The sequence below is a fragment of the Pelodiscus sinensis genome, chromosome 3, assembly GCF_049634645.1.
Source record: "Pelodiscus sinensis isolate JC-2024 chromosome 3, ASM4963464v1, whole genome shotgun sequence".
Taxonomy (NCBI): Eukaryota; Metazoa; Chordata; order Testudines; family Trionychidae; genus Pelodiscus; species Pelodiscus sinensis.
Window position 1 is genome coordinate 184,388,168 of NC_134713.1, and position 17,042 is coordinate 184,405,209.

The following is a 17,042-nucleotide window of genomic DNA, read 5'->3' on the forward strand; positions in this document are numbered from 1 at the left end:
GGCATAAACTGCTGTGATGGGTGACTAATACTATGCATATTATTGGCTAAATACATACCTCATTGGTACAATAGATGGACTTGCTCCTAAATATACACAAGATAGCCACTGCTTATTAATAAGAGATTTAAAACTTTCTGATATACTGTACCATAGGTATATCCTGGTACAAAGCAGTGCACAAATAGGGTTTGATAAGTCTAAATCTGAAGGAACTATTGTGAATCTTTATATTAAAATGTTTCCTGGTAAGTACATGCATCAGACAGTTGTAATTTCTTCTATAAAGAGACTGCATATTTAACACTGTAAAAAAATAATATTCCCATTAACAGAAAAAACTTGTTAAACACTGATCAGAAAAAATTATGATTCTTGCTCTGGCAATGTTTGTCTGATTACAGATATTGCCAGCAGTATGAGATGTCAAACAAGACAACATGGATTGATAACAGGTTGAACCTCTCTAAACTGGGACACACTGCTCTGGCAGGACCACTGATATTCAGGATCAGAGAGTCCAGGCAATGGGGCCAGCATACCTGGTGGGGCCCGGAGGGCAGGGGAGCCAATAACAGGGGGGAAGTTAGCTGAGAGGCCAACAGTGGGGCCAGGACTGGGGAAGCTGATGGCAGGGGGGCCAGAAATTACCTTCCATGGTCCAGCAAAAAATCTCTCATCTGGGACTAGCCAGGTCCCCAAGGGTGCCAGAGCAGGGAGGTCTAACTTGTACTGCAATTCTTAAATGAAAATTGATGGTATCACCACACATCATTACTTTGGATTTCAAAGGACACTGAAGGGAAAACCTCTTATGTACTATTGATATTTTTAAAGCAACTTTCATAGCAAAAGCATTCTATCATTTTGGTGGAACACATCTTAGAAGGAAGCATGGCCTAATGCCCATTTTGTACGTGTTCCTTGAAGGAGGCAGGAATTCATAGGAACCTCTGACTCTTTCACTGCAGATCTTTTATGTACAGGACTTTCATTGACTGGCATGTATGGAATAGTTCATAGCACTACAAAATACACATGTATCTAAGAATGTTGAAAAAAATGTATTTGAGAAACAGCATGTGATCATATACTCACTATATATTCTAAGGATCAGAGTAATGGTAAGGAAGCAGAGTAATTTCTGATGAGAAAGAAGCTTTTCTTCATAGTATTACCTCAGCAGCATCTAGCACTAGCTACAGTCAGAAACAGGATACTGGACTATAAGGACCTATGTTCTGATGCACGTTGGTCATTCCTATGTTCACATTCCATTTCCTGACTGAGGATTTAACCCTGCCAGTTTAAGTTTCCTAACTGAGGTGTTTTTCTTGACTAATTTAAAAGGTGCAACCTAATCTCATGGATTTTCACTAAATATTAAAATGGGATTAATTTTAGAGTGATTTTCTGCCTACAAACCTTAACCTATCACCTTAATTTTTTCTTCTTACCAAAATTAGATTAATTAATTGCTCCGAATGATCCAAACAAAGCAAGTAAACATGAAAGCTACTGTCCCTAACAACTCTTGTAATGCTTAACAAGTATTTGAGCATACTAGAAAAATCTCCACTTTCAGCTTCTTCTCAGTATGTGAGGTGCTTAATGGAACTTTATATATTAGATTATGCACTTTTTGTGGGCAGCATACTAGAGTACTTACCAGTCCTGCCGCATACATGGGTACAATAACAGGTTGCTTCTTGTTGCCTGTAAAGAGCTGATAAAAAAGATGGATGATTTAAATTTCCCTATTCTGTCTTAATTGTAAGTAACATTAATATTTTTTAAAATATGATTCAATGGATTAGGTTATATTTATGAGATTTACATCAGAGCAAAGACTACTGTATATGAATTTATAACTAAACATTTTCATTTTATTGTAATTAATTTTATACTGCACGTATAAAATCTCCTGAATTATGACACTGTAGTACTAGTGACGTGAAAATGCATTGTAATGCACATCTTCTATGAAGAGGTGTGATCATTCAGAAAAAGAGGCATAAAGAACTACATTTACTTTATCCCACCAAAAGAAACAGTTGCTAATTAGTTAAAATGTTATTGATAAAAACTCACAATATTTCTGGTGTCGATTCCCAGGGAGCACAAAAGCTTTTTGTTGCTGTGGGAACCACCCCACTGATATCTCAATCCATATGCATCATGGATATCCTGCAGCTCTGTCCATACTTCCATAAGTTCCCTACACAGCCCATGATAAATCAGATCAACAGTAAGATTCATATGACTCAAGAGCTTTAGACACATTCTAATTATTAATATGACTGATGCTATAAATTCCAATTAAACTTGTGCCCAAACACAAGTACTCAGGAGAGCTACGATTGCTGTAATGTTCTCAGAACAATTATTATTCAGACTTATAATTGGAAAAGTATGCCCAGAGCAAACAAAACAGAGCCTATTTAGACTTCATCAGCGCATGAATTAATATAGCAATTTGTAGCAAGTGTAAGTAATCAACTACATCCTAATTATCTCTCTCATTTAGACATCACTTAAAAGTAGGAGAAACCACCAATTAGATGAAAGCCTACTACTCCTTGTGGTCACTGAAACAGATGTATTAAACAACAATCATTAATTTTTACACTATAATTTATAAAAATACTTATAGAAACATTAGAATTTTACATACATCACTACATGAGTTTTAATGTTATAATCTGTGTAAAGACCTGGATTATTAAAAGCATCTTTATTCATCTGATTTTAAGTTTGCCATATTAGCCTCTCTTACCCACTGTTTGCCAAAGTCTCCCCTGTTCTTGTCTGTTTGTCGTCTGTTTCCAAAAAGAGGTTCAAGGAAATTATCTCTTCTTCTATTTCAAGAACAGGTATGGAAGGAAAACAAACTTCAAATATTCGCTCCAGACGGCTTAGCAACGTTGTCTAGCAAACAAACACCAAAGAAACGCATTTCAAGTTTTCTTTAACTGCTTGTTCCAAAAATAAAATAAAAAAATCTGAGCGCAAATGAAAAACGATACATAGTTCACATTCAAAGAAAATTTTAATAGACTCATATGTAACAACTTATGTCAGAGGATCACAAAGCTCTTTGCAACTCTAATCAGAACAACTGAGTGGTAGATGAGTGATATACCCATAACTTATAGCACTGCTCTATAAGGGTACGTCGAAACTACAGGTTTTTTCCGAAAGAGGATATGCAAATTGTGGGAACTGGCATATCTTCTTCTGATCGCTTTTTTGAAAGCAGGTCTTTCAAAAGCAAAAGCAGTCTGGACATGTTTTTTTTGGATAAAAACCCTTTTTCGGAAAAAAAAACCCCACTCTTCCTAAAAAAAGGAGGTTTACGCTGTTTTTTGAAAAAGGGCTTTTTCCCTGAAAAAAACGCGTCCAGACTACTTTCACTTTCAAAAGACCTGCTTTCAAAAAAACGATCGGAAGAAGATACGCAAAGTCCCATAGAATTTACATATCTTCTTTGGAAAAAACCCCATAGTTTAGAGGTACCCTTGGTTTGACACCACATGTTAATACTATATCCAACTGAAACTGCAAAGTGAATATTGGTAAGAAAAATGTGCAGAAAGTACTCAAAGCTATATTTAGTTAGGGTGTGTGTTAATGCTCCTCATTGTTCTTATGGTAAGTACCATAAGTGCTCAAGACCTTGGTTTTGAATGTCCTCGGAGATACAGGGCTGGCAACAGCACAGTTCCCCCAATAACAGGGAACTGGTTCAATACCAATTCACAAGGAATAGATCTATTTCTTACATCGAGATATTTACCAGGTCTCCATCAAAATAATTACCAGGCCCAACTATGCTTAGCTTATAATTAAACAGTATTAATATAGACATATTCATTTTAAAACATGAACTTACCTATATTATTTCAACCTCCCAATTATCTTACTACATACTTTAGAAATGTGCGTCTGTCTGTCCATGAGTCCATTTGTTCAAGAATTCCTCAACGGTAAGGTCTAGACCACCAAATTTGATATGCAGTTTCCTCTTATCGTAATATATCTTGTTTTAAGGGTTTGGCTGAGCCAAGACAATGGGATGTTCTTGGAAATTGTTTTTCTCTCATAAAACGGAAAGGGAGAGATCTGGTAGGAGGGAATTATACTGTAGAATGACCACAGGGGGGCAGCAAAGGACAAGAGATGGGGACCCGACCGCTATAACACCACTGGGCCAGTAGGTGAAAGGGGTGAAGAAAGGGACAAATACCTACTATACATTTCAGAGAGTTTGTCTGTCTGCCTTTCAGCTGGTGGACATACACCCATCCCGTGGCTGTGCCTGCTGACCAGCCCTGGATAGGCACTTCTCACCTGGCCCCAAACTGCTGCTGTGACAGAGGGCGGAGGTTGTCATATCTTCCTGGGGCAGTCTGCATACTGAAGCCCTCATCCCCAAACAATTATTTAAATGGAGAAAAACAAAACGTATTTCAATTACGGACCTAAGCAATGCAATATACTAGGTTAGGTTTTTTGGGGTTTTTTTCCTGGAAATGTTAGTCCGGTTTTCTATTTTTAGTTGTTTTACAAAATGGTAGCCCATATCACTACTCTACATCTTGGCTTTCCTTCTAGTATCCTTCTCCTCCCATTAATAGTTTACAAGATTTTCTGGTGATGTTTTTGGGCTTGTTAGGCAGTTGTGTGCTCCCTCTGCTATCTGTTACCTACCTTTTTACAGAAACTGGGATACTCTTAGGCCACATTTTAAAAGGTGTTCAAGTGAGCCTGATGGGAGGGTCACTGAAGGTGAGGCTATTTAGGGGCAAAACACCGCGACCACCATATTTCCCGGGATATTGACCTACCACCATTATAAGGAAAACTTACAATTGTGGCATAGATATGTGAATAGTTAACAAGTAAGCATCTCCCTTCCTGGGTGATATTTACCAGTTACAGTTAACTAGCGGGTCCATCCCAGCTGGAGCAGTGCACTGTGGATAGGGGTGATCCAGCCTAGCCAGAGCAGCATGCTATGGGCAAAGGGCGCTTGAGCCCACTCCAAGCTGCCCCTACTTGCCCTATTTAAACATTTAACCCATTTAATCAGTTAACCAGATTTTATATCTCTAATGGCAACTGAAAAAAAAACCCAAATAGAGGATGCACTTTCCAGTTTACTCTATGAATCTGATGTATAGCCACTTCCAATGTTTCTCCTTTGTGTGTAGAAAAAAAATTGCTACATCATGACAAACTTTTTTAGTTTTAAAGGACAGGTTTCAAGCTTTTTAAAAAAAATAACTAGAGTGCTGGAAATACATGGATATCCACTTTATACCGGGGGCATTCACATCTGTTCATGTGGATAGCCATGGCTCACTTTTGCAGATATGGATGCAGATGCGATACAAATTTGCAGGTATCCATTTTATATCTGTGTATATCTACATCCCTGCACATGGATATTCATGTATCATTTTTTAGATATAGATGCCAATTTTGTACCCATGCAGAGCTCTAAATACAGCTACTCCTTCAGGTTTTGTAATCCTAACTATCATGTCATGTACATTTCCAATATGGCCCTGACCATGCTGCAACTGCTCAGCTGTTCCCTGTCTGTCTACCTGCTGTACTGCACTGCAGGGAAGAGATTAGCATTTGACCGTTCCATTTCGGATTGTCTCTGACTATGGGAGCCCCAGGGAGAGCAGAAGAAGAGCTTCACTCACGGTCCAATCTTAAGTGAGAACATAGTAAGGCTGGCTCTCCCAGACTAACGGCTCATAGTCATGCCTGAAGGGCATAAAAAGTGGGGTTCCTCAAGGGTCTGTTTTGGGACCAGTTCTATTTATCTTCATCAACGATTTAGATGACGGCACAGAGAGTACAATTATTAAGTTTTGCAGATGATACTAAGCTTTGAGGGGTTGCAAGTGCTTTGGAGGACAGGGTCATACTTCAAAATGATCTGGACAAACTAGAAAAATGGTCTGAGGTAAACAGGATGAAGTTTAATAAGGATAAATGCGAAGTACAGGCAGTCCCCGGGTTACGTACAAGATAGGGACTGTAGGTTTGTTCTTAAGTTGAATCTGTATGTAAGTCGGAACTGGCGTCCAGATTCAGCCGCTGCTGAAACTGATCAGCGGCTGATTCCAGAAAGCCGGGGGCAGAGCAACTCTGCCTCGGGCTTACTGTAGTCAGCCCCTGGTCAGTTTCAGCAGCAGCTGACTTGGGGATGCCTGGGGCAGAGCAGCTGGGGTGCTGCCGGGTTGGTCCAGTAGCGCCGAGGAGCGGCGCTGCGGGACCAACCCAGCAGTGCCCCAGCTGCTCTACCCCAGGCGTCGTGGGCAGAAAAGCCTGGTCTGCTGGGGGGAGAGGGCACTAGCTGCACCCCCCCCCCCAGCGGACCAGGGAGACCCGGAGCAAAGCTGCGGAGGACACCCGCAGCGGGACAGCCCAGGCGTGCCGCGGCTGTCCCGCTGCGGGCGTCCTCCGAGGCTTTGCTCCCCATCTCCCTGGTCTGCTGGTCAGACCAGGGAGATGGGGAGCAAAGCCTCGGAGGACGCCCGCAGCGGGACAGCCCAGGGGCTCCGCGGCTGTCCCGCTGTGGGCTGCCTCCGAGGCTTTGCTCCCCATCTCCCTGGTCTGACCAGCAGACCAGGGAGACGGGGAGCAGCTTTTCTCGCCCCAGAGAATGCGGGCGGCGGGACCGCGGCTCATCTGGGCGTCCCGCCGCTCCCGTCCTCCGGGGCGAGAAAAGCCCCATTCATAACTGCGGATCCGACATAAGTCGGATCCGCGTAACTCGGGGACTGCCTGTACTTCACTTAGGAAGGAACAATCAGTTTCAAACATACAGAATGGGAAGTGATTGTCTAGGAAGGAGTACTGCTGAAAGATTCAGGGGTCATAGCGGACCACAAGCTAAATGAGTCAACAGCATGACACTGTTGCGAAAAAAGCAAACATGGTTCTGGGATGCATTAACAGAAGTGTTGTGAGCAAGACATGAGAAGTCACTCTTCTGATCTACTCTGCACTGATTAGGCTTCAACTGGAGTATTGTGTCCAGTTCTGGGCACCACATTTCAAGAAAAATATGGAGAAATTGGAGAAGGTCCAGAGAAGAGCAGCCAAAAGATTAAAGGCCTAGAACACATGAGCCATGAGGGAAGACTGAAAGAATTGGGCTTGTTTAGTTTACAAAAGACCAAGAGGACATGATAGCAATTCTCAACTATCTAAAAGGGAGTCACAAGGAAGAGGGAGAAAAATTGTTCTCCTTGGCCTCAGACTAAGGATACGTCTAGACTATATCCCTCTTTCAACAGAGGAATGTAAATTAGACACTTCGAAATTGCAAATGAAACCGGGATTTGAATTTCCCATGCTTCTTTTGCATAATCCCGTCATAGCGCACTTTCAAAAAAGCACTATTTCAAAAGTGAAACCACCGTCTAGAAAGTGAAACGGCCTTTGGCTTCTATTTTCAAAAGAACCGCATCTAGGACAAGAAGCAATGGAGTTACCCTGCAGCAAGGGTACCCTCAACAATTCTTGTGCGTCTCGTTGCATTTTTTCTGCTGCTGTTTCGGCTCTCTTTGTTTAATGGGTTGGCCACCCCTGGCCTAGGGAGATTGTGGAATCTCTATCGCTGGAGATATTTAAGAGCAGTTTGGACAGACATCTATCAGAGATGATCTAGAGTAGATGGTGCTTGGTCCTGCCAAGGGACTGAACTTGGTGATCTCTAGAGGCCCCTTCCAGTTCTAGTATTCTATGATTCCTCCATCACACAGTTACCAAGGGAAGTGGACATAAAAAAAGAAGATGACAACCAGTTACTGTGCCAATAGTCTTCCCCAGGGTAGGGATGTTAGCGAATAGTCAAGTGGAGTATCGACTACTCGCTCCCCCTGTCCCGCTGCCTCTATCAGAGGCAGCTGGGGGGAGGGAACAGGAGCTGGGGAGAGCCAGCTTAAAAGCCAGTTCCCCCTAGCACTGTCTCCACAGTGCCACCAGACTCTTCTTGCTGCCTCTATCAAAAGGTAGCAGGAGGGCAGGTTGAACCGGAAGCAGCCCCTGTCTCTGGGGGTGCCAGCGGGGAGCTCTGGCAGCAAACCTTGGTCGTGGCAAGTAGGGCTGGCTGCTGTGAATAGGGGCTGCTGGACCCAGCACGGGCTAGAACCAAGAAGTCCCAGTTCATACTTGTCTGGGATGCTGCGCCTCTGTATTTTAAATGTAGTAAGAGCCCGGAACTCCCAGGCTCTTATTACATTTAAAATGCAGAGCCGCAGAGCGGTTGGTTCCTGGAGCAGGCATGAGCTGGGACTGATCAGTCCCGGCTTGAGTCGATTCCTGGAGCTACTGCTGCTGTAGCTATGCAGAGCGGTCAATACAACTTGTATCAACTACATGATTAGCCAGATAACTGCAATTTAACATCCTTACCCTAGCCCAGATTAGGGTAGCCTAGAGGCTGTTTCAATTTGCACTATTAGGGTTAAGTTCATAAAGGACTATATGACAACTGAGGACAGCTAGAGCACAATGTGCTCCTGTCACTCTCCTGCCCTGACACATTCCTCTCCAGCAAGAACTAAGGCAGAAATGCAAGAACTTGGTTTTCTTCAAACTGGGGATTCTCTCAAGATGAGTCAATCTGCAGCAGGGGACTTGCAAGGGACTACCACTCCCTTTGATGCACTTCAGTGGCACAAAAATCTGAACAAATCAGTCAATGCATCTGTACATACTGTTCTCCTAACTTTTTTGAAATATGTCTCAGTCAGGATGGCCATCACCAACAGAGATCCTACTTGGAATTTTCAAATTTTTAAGCTTATATTTTTAACCATAAATTGTGATGGTTTTAAGTTTCCTGACTTGCTTTTAATATTTGTAATATCTTCAAAATGTAGTTGTAACTAAAGGTTATCTAGAACTACGGATGTGAAGGTTTAATCAGAGGGAGGGAGGGGAAGGGGCACTGCAGACTGGGGCTGCTCCAGCCAAGAAGCCGGCCTCCTTTAATCAGTTAATCAATATGTTTAATCGGTTAGCCAATTAAATGGGATTTTATCTCTCTATCTACAACCATAATTGTTCTTAAATTTGTCTGAAAATGCCTCTTGTGTCTGGTCCCAATTAGGCAAGGTATTAAGCATACTCACCTTCAAGAGATGCTAGTGCAAAGGTGGGCAAAATATGGCCCAAAGGCTGGATCTGGCCCACAGCCCATCCTGCTGCTCCCCTGTCCCCAGGCCAGTAGAGGCCTGAGGCTGGAGGAGTGGGCCAAGTCATTCACTATTAAAAGTGATTGGTGGCTCCCTTCCCCTGCCAGGGGAGCACAGTGCCTAGAGGGAGCCACCAGCCATTTTGAATAGCAAAGGACTTAGTGCTTTCCCCCAACCACAGGTCACAATTGGCCTAGGGACAAGGGAAACACGTGAAGTCTCTTCCCCCTGCCAAGGGTGCGCGGCGCCTAGAGAGAACCGCCAACTGTTCAAAATGGCTGGCGGTTCCCTCTAAGAGCTGCAAGCCCCTGGCAGGGTGGTGGGTGGGGAAGGCTTTGCGTACTTCCCTAACCTCAGGCCCTGATTGGCCTAGGGGCAGAGGAGCTCTTGAAGTCTCCTCCCACTGTCAGGAGGGAACAGCCCCTTTCTGCCTGAGATGGGGACCAATCCATGACCACTGCCAAAATTCCTGTAATGCCTCTCCTTTGCAAAAATTACTGCCCATCCCTGTGCTAATGGTACTTGTCATCTCATAATATGGCCATAAGAGAATTACATATTAACATGACTCTTAGAGTCATCAGGAGTTTATATAGTATACTGAGGATGGACTTATGGGTCACAGATTTTGGAATCCAGGTCTCTCAACTGAGCAACAGACTGTTTAAACTAACATGAACACCTTGCTTAAATTTCTCTTCTAAAATGGGATACTTAGAACACAGATTAAATCCATTAGATGATTGTAAGTCACTTTGAGACAATAAGCTCTGTATTTTAATTATTTCTGGAGTGGCCATTAGCAAAACTACATTAGCACGAAGGATGTTAAGTACTGAGTAAATTACTAATTGTGTACTAAATACAGTTTGTATTGAATACACGATTAGTCAATAAGAGGCCACTGCGGCTTTGCAGTTTAAATGTAGTAGGAGCCGGGTGTGCAGGCAGCCTGGCTCCTACTACATTTAAACTGCAGAGCCTCATAAGGAGTAGGTCTGGGACCTGGTGCGAGCCAGGAAGAGACCTCTGCCTCCACTGCACCCCTCCTCCCCCACACACACACCACAGAGAGGGTACGTCTACACAGCAACATTATTTTGGAATCATGTCAGTTATTCCAAAACAGCATATTGCACATCTACACAGCAAGCCCATTATTTCGGATTAAATTAGAAATAACAGGCTTCTTACTCTGACTTCTGTAAACCTTATTGTATGAGAAGTAAGGGAAGTCAGAGGAAGAGTGCTCTATTTTGAAATAACTGCTGTATAGACATACCCAAGTTGCATAGCTTATTGAGTTTAGCCTCTCTGTGTAGATGTACCCAGACTGCACTGCAGGGAAACCGGCTTTTAAGCCACCTCCCCCCAGCAGTTGGCTCTGTTCCCGCGCCACCCCCTGCTTCTGCTCTGATACAGACAGCAAGGGGGGAGGGAAATGCAAGTAGTCGACTATACGACTAGTCTTTTACACCCATGCAATCGCACCATGTATTATTTTTATCCTCATTACCCTAGTAGTATTCTTCCTACCGGCTTTGTTGCCTCCTGGTTTTCAGTGTATTTTTTTCCCCTAACAGGACTATGTATACTCTATTGCCCAAACATGTTGCAAGATTATAAGGGTTAGATTACTTGTGCTTTATTGGTTACATTCGAGTTTCTCTTGAGATTAAGATTAAATGCTTAAAACATATTACAATGCACTAATTATTTCCTTTTAGAATTTTTTTTGTAAGATAGTGCTTTTACAAGAAGCATAATTTAAAATTTAAGTATTATACTCCGTATGCAACTATATCAGTTCCTAGGGTATTTTACAAACTACTGAGGTGTACTTAACATTCCTAAGATACATGCTACAATCCATTATAAATATACAGCAATGATCACTATGAAGGCAGCACAGGTGCCCAGTCATTAGGGATGTTAGATACTGTGTAATTCAATAGTCATGTAACCGCATGAAATCTTAGTGGCTACATGACTATTCAATAATCCCTGGGGGCAGGGTCTGTAGTTAATGTGCTCCCGGCCCTGCTCCCCAGGAGCCCTTTGCCACCCTGCGCTGCTGCCTCTGTAACAGAAGCAGCAGCATAGGGTGGCAGGCATGAGCTGGTCCACTAGTGGAGCCAGTTTAAAAACCAGCTCTCCAGACAGACTGGCTGCCTGAAGACTCACGCTCCTGCCTCTGATACAGCAGCTCCTGTCTGCTGGGGGTCCAAGCTGCCCACGGACAAAGGCTGGTTCATGGCAGTAGCCCATGCCTGCGCGGAGCTCAGACCCTCCGTGGACAGGGGCTATTGCCACGGACCAGCCCCTATCCACAGGGAGCTCGGACCCCCTGCGGACAGGAGCTGCTGCCGCAGACACAAACTGTTACATGGCAGCCTCCCTAGATCTGCCCCGTCCCCCGCTCCCGCTGCCTCTGATGGAGGCAGCAGCGCAGGGAAGGGCAGGCAGCACCAGGAAGCTGGTGCTGGGGTAAACAGGCTTTTAAGCTCGCCCCAGCACCATCGCCTGCCTGCCCCTCCTCGCTGCCACTGTAGAAAGCAGCAAGGGGGGGGGAGGCAGGTCCATGGCTTGAAAGCCAGCTTCCTGTGCATATCAGATGCCACCTTCCCCCCTCACCCTCTGTGCTGCTGCCACCTCTATCAGAGGCAGCAGGGTGGGGGTGGTGAGGGCAGGCAGATCCAGTGGTCATGGGGAACCGGCTTAAAAACCAGTCCTCATGGGGATCGGCTTCCACTCTGCTCTCCCTCTCCCTTTCCCTTTACCCCCCCTCCCTCCACACACCTCGGATACAGAGGCAGCAAGGGGAGGGAGAGTGTGTGTAGTCAACAAGATTAACCGATAAACCAGTCATATTGACGAAGTAGCACACCACTAAATTTACCTGGAAAAGATGAAGATTTGGGAATATGCTCAATCCCATGGTATAATAGCTAAGGATTGGTTTGCTTAAGTAACAAGTCATCTACAAGAGGGAAGTACCTGCCACTGTGAATACCTACCACCTCATAGAGAAAACCAAGACAATCTCTAAATTGGTGGTTTGACTTTAGGGAAGTGCAGATGACAGCAACAGAAGGATTAAAAAAAGAAGAATCCTTAACATCAGAACTTCATCTCAGGCTATTGCTAACACATACATAAAAATTCAGATACAAGTTTGAGGAAGGAAGAAATAATATTGTGCCAACACTACAGTTGCTACTTCATCAACACATCCTTGGTACATGCTTTTTATCTATTTTAAGTCTTATAAAACATTTATAAAAGACCTCCAATTATTCATTGGTGTACAAAGTAGGAATATTTCTATCATAAATTGGGAGATCTGAACTGGGGAGAATGCCAAGTCCCTGGTCTCATGTAACCCAAGTATATCAAGGGAACAATGGCAATAGCTCTAAAGGGAGCAACTACGCTTGTTCATTTAATTGGAAATATGACACTGTGTGGGCATCTCCTGGGTGGAAAGGGAGTTACCAAAAAACAAAAACACTAAACAAAATTCTGCTCTTGTTTTAGAACTGCATCCTTCTTGTTCCATAAATCCCAAACAACTACTTTACTAAACAAAACAAAAAAATCGTAGAGAGTATACACACACACACACACACTATGTACAAGTACCAGGTCTTCTTGGATGATCTAGTTATATAACAACTTACTGTAAAGGTTAAAAAAACCCCACAATGTAATTATTAAAAATCAAACATTAGCTATAGTGCTTCTCACCAAAGCAGCAAGTATACTTCCCAAAATTTAATATGCTCTTTTGTTGTAATTGTGTTGGATCCAGGATATTACAAAAAAGATGGACAAGACAATATCTTTTAGCGAACCAACTTCTGTTGGTGAAAGAGAAACTCATCCTCACAAGCTCTGTGTAGGTCAAAAGTTTGTCTCTCTCACCAAACAGAAGTTGGTCCAATAAATGATATTACCTCACTTACCTTGTCTCTAAAATTGAATATGACATGTGTTGAATAGAACACATTATTTCCACTTCTTTGTGGCACTAGATGTTTGTATGGCTCCTGAAAGTTCTGCTCACATGCACCATTACTATTTGAAAAGATCAGAGGGGGGTCTTAAATCAAGAAGTGGAATTAAACTAAACAAAGTGCCCCCTCAAATGGATCAAAGCAGATTATATCTATCTGTGGGCATTATAACATAGGCCTTCTGTGCCTATTAACTACATATGATAAATATGCTGACCAATTGTTTCAAGGTCCTCTTACTGAAAGCTATTTTTACTCCTGGGGGAATTCTGCACCACTGTACAATGCAGAATTTTGCAGAAATTAACATTGAGCACACAGAATTTTTTTCCCGCCCCACCACAAATATGTGCTGCAGGGCTACTGGCTAACACTAGGGGCCACCAGATTTGGCAGAGCCCAAATTTAAGGGAAGAAACTTGGAGGATTCCCAGCAACTGCAGTCCTCAGTATGCATCAAAGGAAGGAATCACGGCACATAAGAAATTCTGTGTAAGCCCAAGACTCAATATTAAGGTCACATTCCTGGTCTCTAGGGGACAAAGTGTGAGTGTCTGGGCCAGAGGGCCTCACAGTTTGGCTCTAAGATGGGCAGGGGTGGAAGTGTCTGGGCTGGGGGAAGTAAGAGTGTCTTGGCCAGGGGTGGGGTGCAGGAGAGAAGCAGGAACTGGGTTGTTGTAGGGAGTTGTTAAACTCTATTCCTAGGGGAATTTTTGTTTGTGTCTTTATTGTTGTAGACATACTTGCTGACATATTTGTTAAATAAGCCACAGGTTGTACCTCCCTAAAGGTGGCCCAGCGAGGAGGGGAAGGAAGGTGGAGGCAGCTGGGGAGCTCTGGCCCCGGAGGCAGCAGCAGCCAGAGCCTGGCGGCAGTGGGGCCAGGCTAGAAAGAGTCAGCAGCAGGAAGGGGAGGTGGGCTGGGAGGTTGGTGGAAGTGGACGTCCCCTGGTCAGGCAAATTCCCTCGTTAGGAACCGGTCAGGTCCTGAGAGAGCTGGACCAAGGAGCTCCAATCTGTACTGATATAATTGAAACTGAGTGATTATATAGTGTTATTTTAACAAATAAAATATGCAGAGTACTAAAATATTGTGCATGGAATTTTTAATTTTTTGGTGAAGAATTCCCCCAGGAGGGGGAATAATTATGAGCCAGTGTGTTTGGTGGGGGAGAGGGGGCAGCTTAAAATAATGATGCCACTAGCAGTCAGATTTTTTTATTCTATAAATGTATAATGCATCTATATACAATATTAGTTCAATATTTATATAACATTTCTTATTTGGAAAGTCTATTTAAGTGCTACTTACTATTTGATTAGCATTAGTGTCAATGTTTCTTGAGAGGGATTTTGGTTCACATCGTATAAATACTAAGGGTGGTCACTTATTGCAGTTGAATATTGCCATTAGGGATGTCAATGTGTAGTCAATTACATAATTAACCAGCAAGACTTGGTTTACTGGTTAATCCTGTCAACTACACACATTCTCCCACTTCTTGCTGCCTCTGTATTAGAGGCAGCAAGGTGGGAGCAGGTGCTGCCACACTCCTCCCCCATGTGGGAGCAGGAGCAGACAGGAGCTGGGGGGGAGCCAACTTTTAAGCCAGCTCCCCCCAGCACCAGATTCATGGTGCTGCCCACCCAACCCCAGCGCTGCTGTCTCTAATACAGGGAGCAACACGGCGGGGAGGAGGGGAACAGAGGAGGCTGCCACGGCAGCAGCCCCTGTCTATGGAGGGTCCAAGCTCCCTGTCATCCTGCGCTGTTGTCTCTATATTAGAGGCAGCAGCATGGGGTGTCAGGTGGGAGCCAGTCTGTGCGGGAAGTCAGTTTTTAAACTGGATCCCCTTGTTGACAGATAGGCAGCAGCGCAGAGTGGCAGAGGGCTCCCTGGGAGTGCAATGGCTGCCAGCCCCACCTCTGGGGACTACTGCGTAGTCATGTAACCGCTAAAATTTGATGTGGTTACATGACTATTCAATTGCACACTAACATTCCTAATTGCCATCTCTCCAATTTCCACAGAAATTCTGGTTAGAATTTCTATTTTAAAATTAGAAGGAGAGAACTGGTTACAGCCAAATTTCAAACACAGGACTCAATGGTATACCCTTATTCAAATTAACAAGGAGCTCAGGATTAGGCCCTAGCCTAACATCTTTAAAAAATTAAGGGCCTCATGTACAGTTTATTTTCTCTTTTTACAATTCATCTTATCCATGTGCAATCAAACATTTTATATAATAAATCTCACTGATTCAATGAAAACAGAGTACTAAGTCATTCCAAAACCAGTGCGTCACTCTATATCTAATGGGGAACACCCTGTAATCTGCATATTTCTCATTTTGCATATAATTTTGATTTTGGGTACATAGCATGAAGTGTGAGGTAGTGGAGAAAGAAAAATGACTTTCAGCAGATCATAACCTACCCAAATATGCACATCTTTAATGTATACACCCACTTCTGTTTAATCAGTTAAACAATGGTTTGCCTCAAACATAGTTTGACTAAGGAGGACTTGGAAAGTAGGGATGTAAAATCCTGTTTTATCAGTTAACCAGTTAAACTTAACATTCAGCCAATTAACTAATTAAATTAAATGTTAACTGGCTGAATGTTAAGTGTAACTGGTTAACTGATAAAACAGGATTATATATCGCTACTTTCCAGGTCCTTCCTAGTCAAATTATGTTTGTTATGAGGCAACCTTGTTTATTTCCCATAGGGCTTTCATTTTTCAAGTATATTTTCCTTCATTCAGAGGAGCCCTTTAATGGCTCATTTTAGAGATGTACTACTAGCATATTTTAGAACTTTGTTGTCAGGAGGGGGGTTTCTCTTTGGTCCTGCCATGAGGGCAGGGGACTGGACTCAATGACCTCTCGAGGTCCCTTCCAGTCCTAGTATTCTATGATTCAATGATTCTTTGAAACAATGAGCAGTAGTAACATTCCCAACTTGGTTACACCTTGTGAAACTTGCAATGTATCTCAACTTAACTCTGTGCCAAAGCAACATTAATTCACCCCCCAACCATGTATGTTGTGAGACATCCTTCCATTATATGAGTACATACTATTTTTCCATAGAATCCCCACTTCATTCAGTGCACAGAATGGATGGTGCTCACTGAATGGACAACTATTCATTATTTCTTTTTATCCTCAGAATTTCATTGATTCTAAGGCCAGAAAGGGCAGTTGTAATCATCTACTCTGGCCTCCTGTATAACACAGGCTATAGAAATCCTTCAAAATAATCTGTTTGATATAGAACGTATATTTTAGAGAAAAAGAAAACACCCCATTTTGATTTTACCAGTAAATAATCCCATAGTTAATTGCCCTCTTTGTTAAAAATGCGCAACTTATTTTCAGTCCCTTTTCTTTCATTGTATCCCATGCTTTATTTACTGCACACTATCCAAAAATCAGCATTCAGTGCGGATTTACTTATTTCCCCCTGCACAATTTTGGGGATACAAAGTGTCTTAGAGCTTCACAAACATGAATAAATGTATCTTTATAAAACCCCTGTGAAGTTAGTTGGTATTATTCTCATTTAACAGATAGAGAACTGAAACAAAGTCATACCCAAAATTGTTACAAGAATCCACAATAATTTTGAGTTCCAAACTTAATATGCCTAAGCCCATCATAAGTCTGAACCCCCTGCCCTGAGCACCTCAAGCTCCCACATTCCCAAACTCCTGCACCTCCACTTCCCCAGTCCCGTCATAACATTCCTGCACACTGCACACGCCATGCCTGTGCCCTGAGCCCATCATA

General features: G+C 43.0%; 1 protein-coding gene across 7 annotated transcripts in view; it reads right to left on the minus strand.

Moving 5' to 3' along the window:
* The window catches only part of AFTPH (aftiphilin), a 72,050-nt gene that overhangs the window by 28,127 nt on the left and 26,881 nt on the right, over window positions 1–17,042 (minus strand). For all 7 annotated transcript variants that reach the window (XR_012903025.1, XM_075925579.1, XM_075925581.1 and 4 more), the window contains 3 exons: window positions 2,777–2,928; window positions 2,092–2,218; window positions 1,670–1,726 (listed from right to left, as the gene is read on the minus strand). Coding sequence is in view for 6 of the 7 variants with exons in the window: in XM_075925579.1 (XP_075781694.1) it covers window positions 1,670–1,726; window positions 2,092–2,218; window positions 2,777–2,928 (336 nt within the window). In the remaining variant the exon portion in view is untranslated. The remainder of the gene's footprint in view (window positions 1–1,669; window positions 1,727–2,091; window positions 2,219–2,776; window positions 2,929–17,042) is intronic.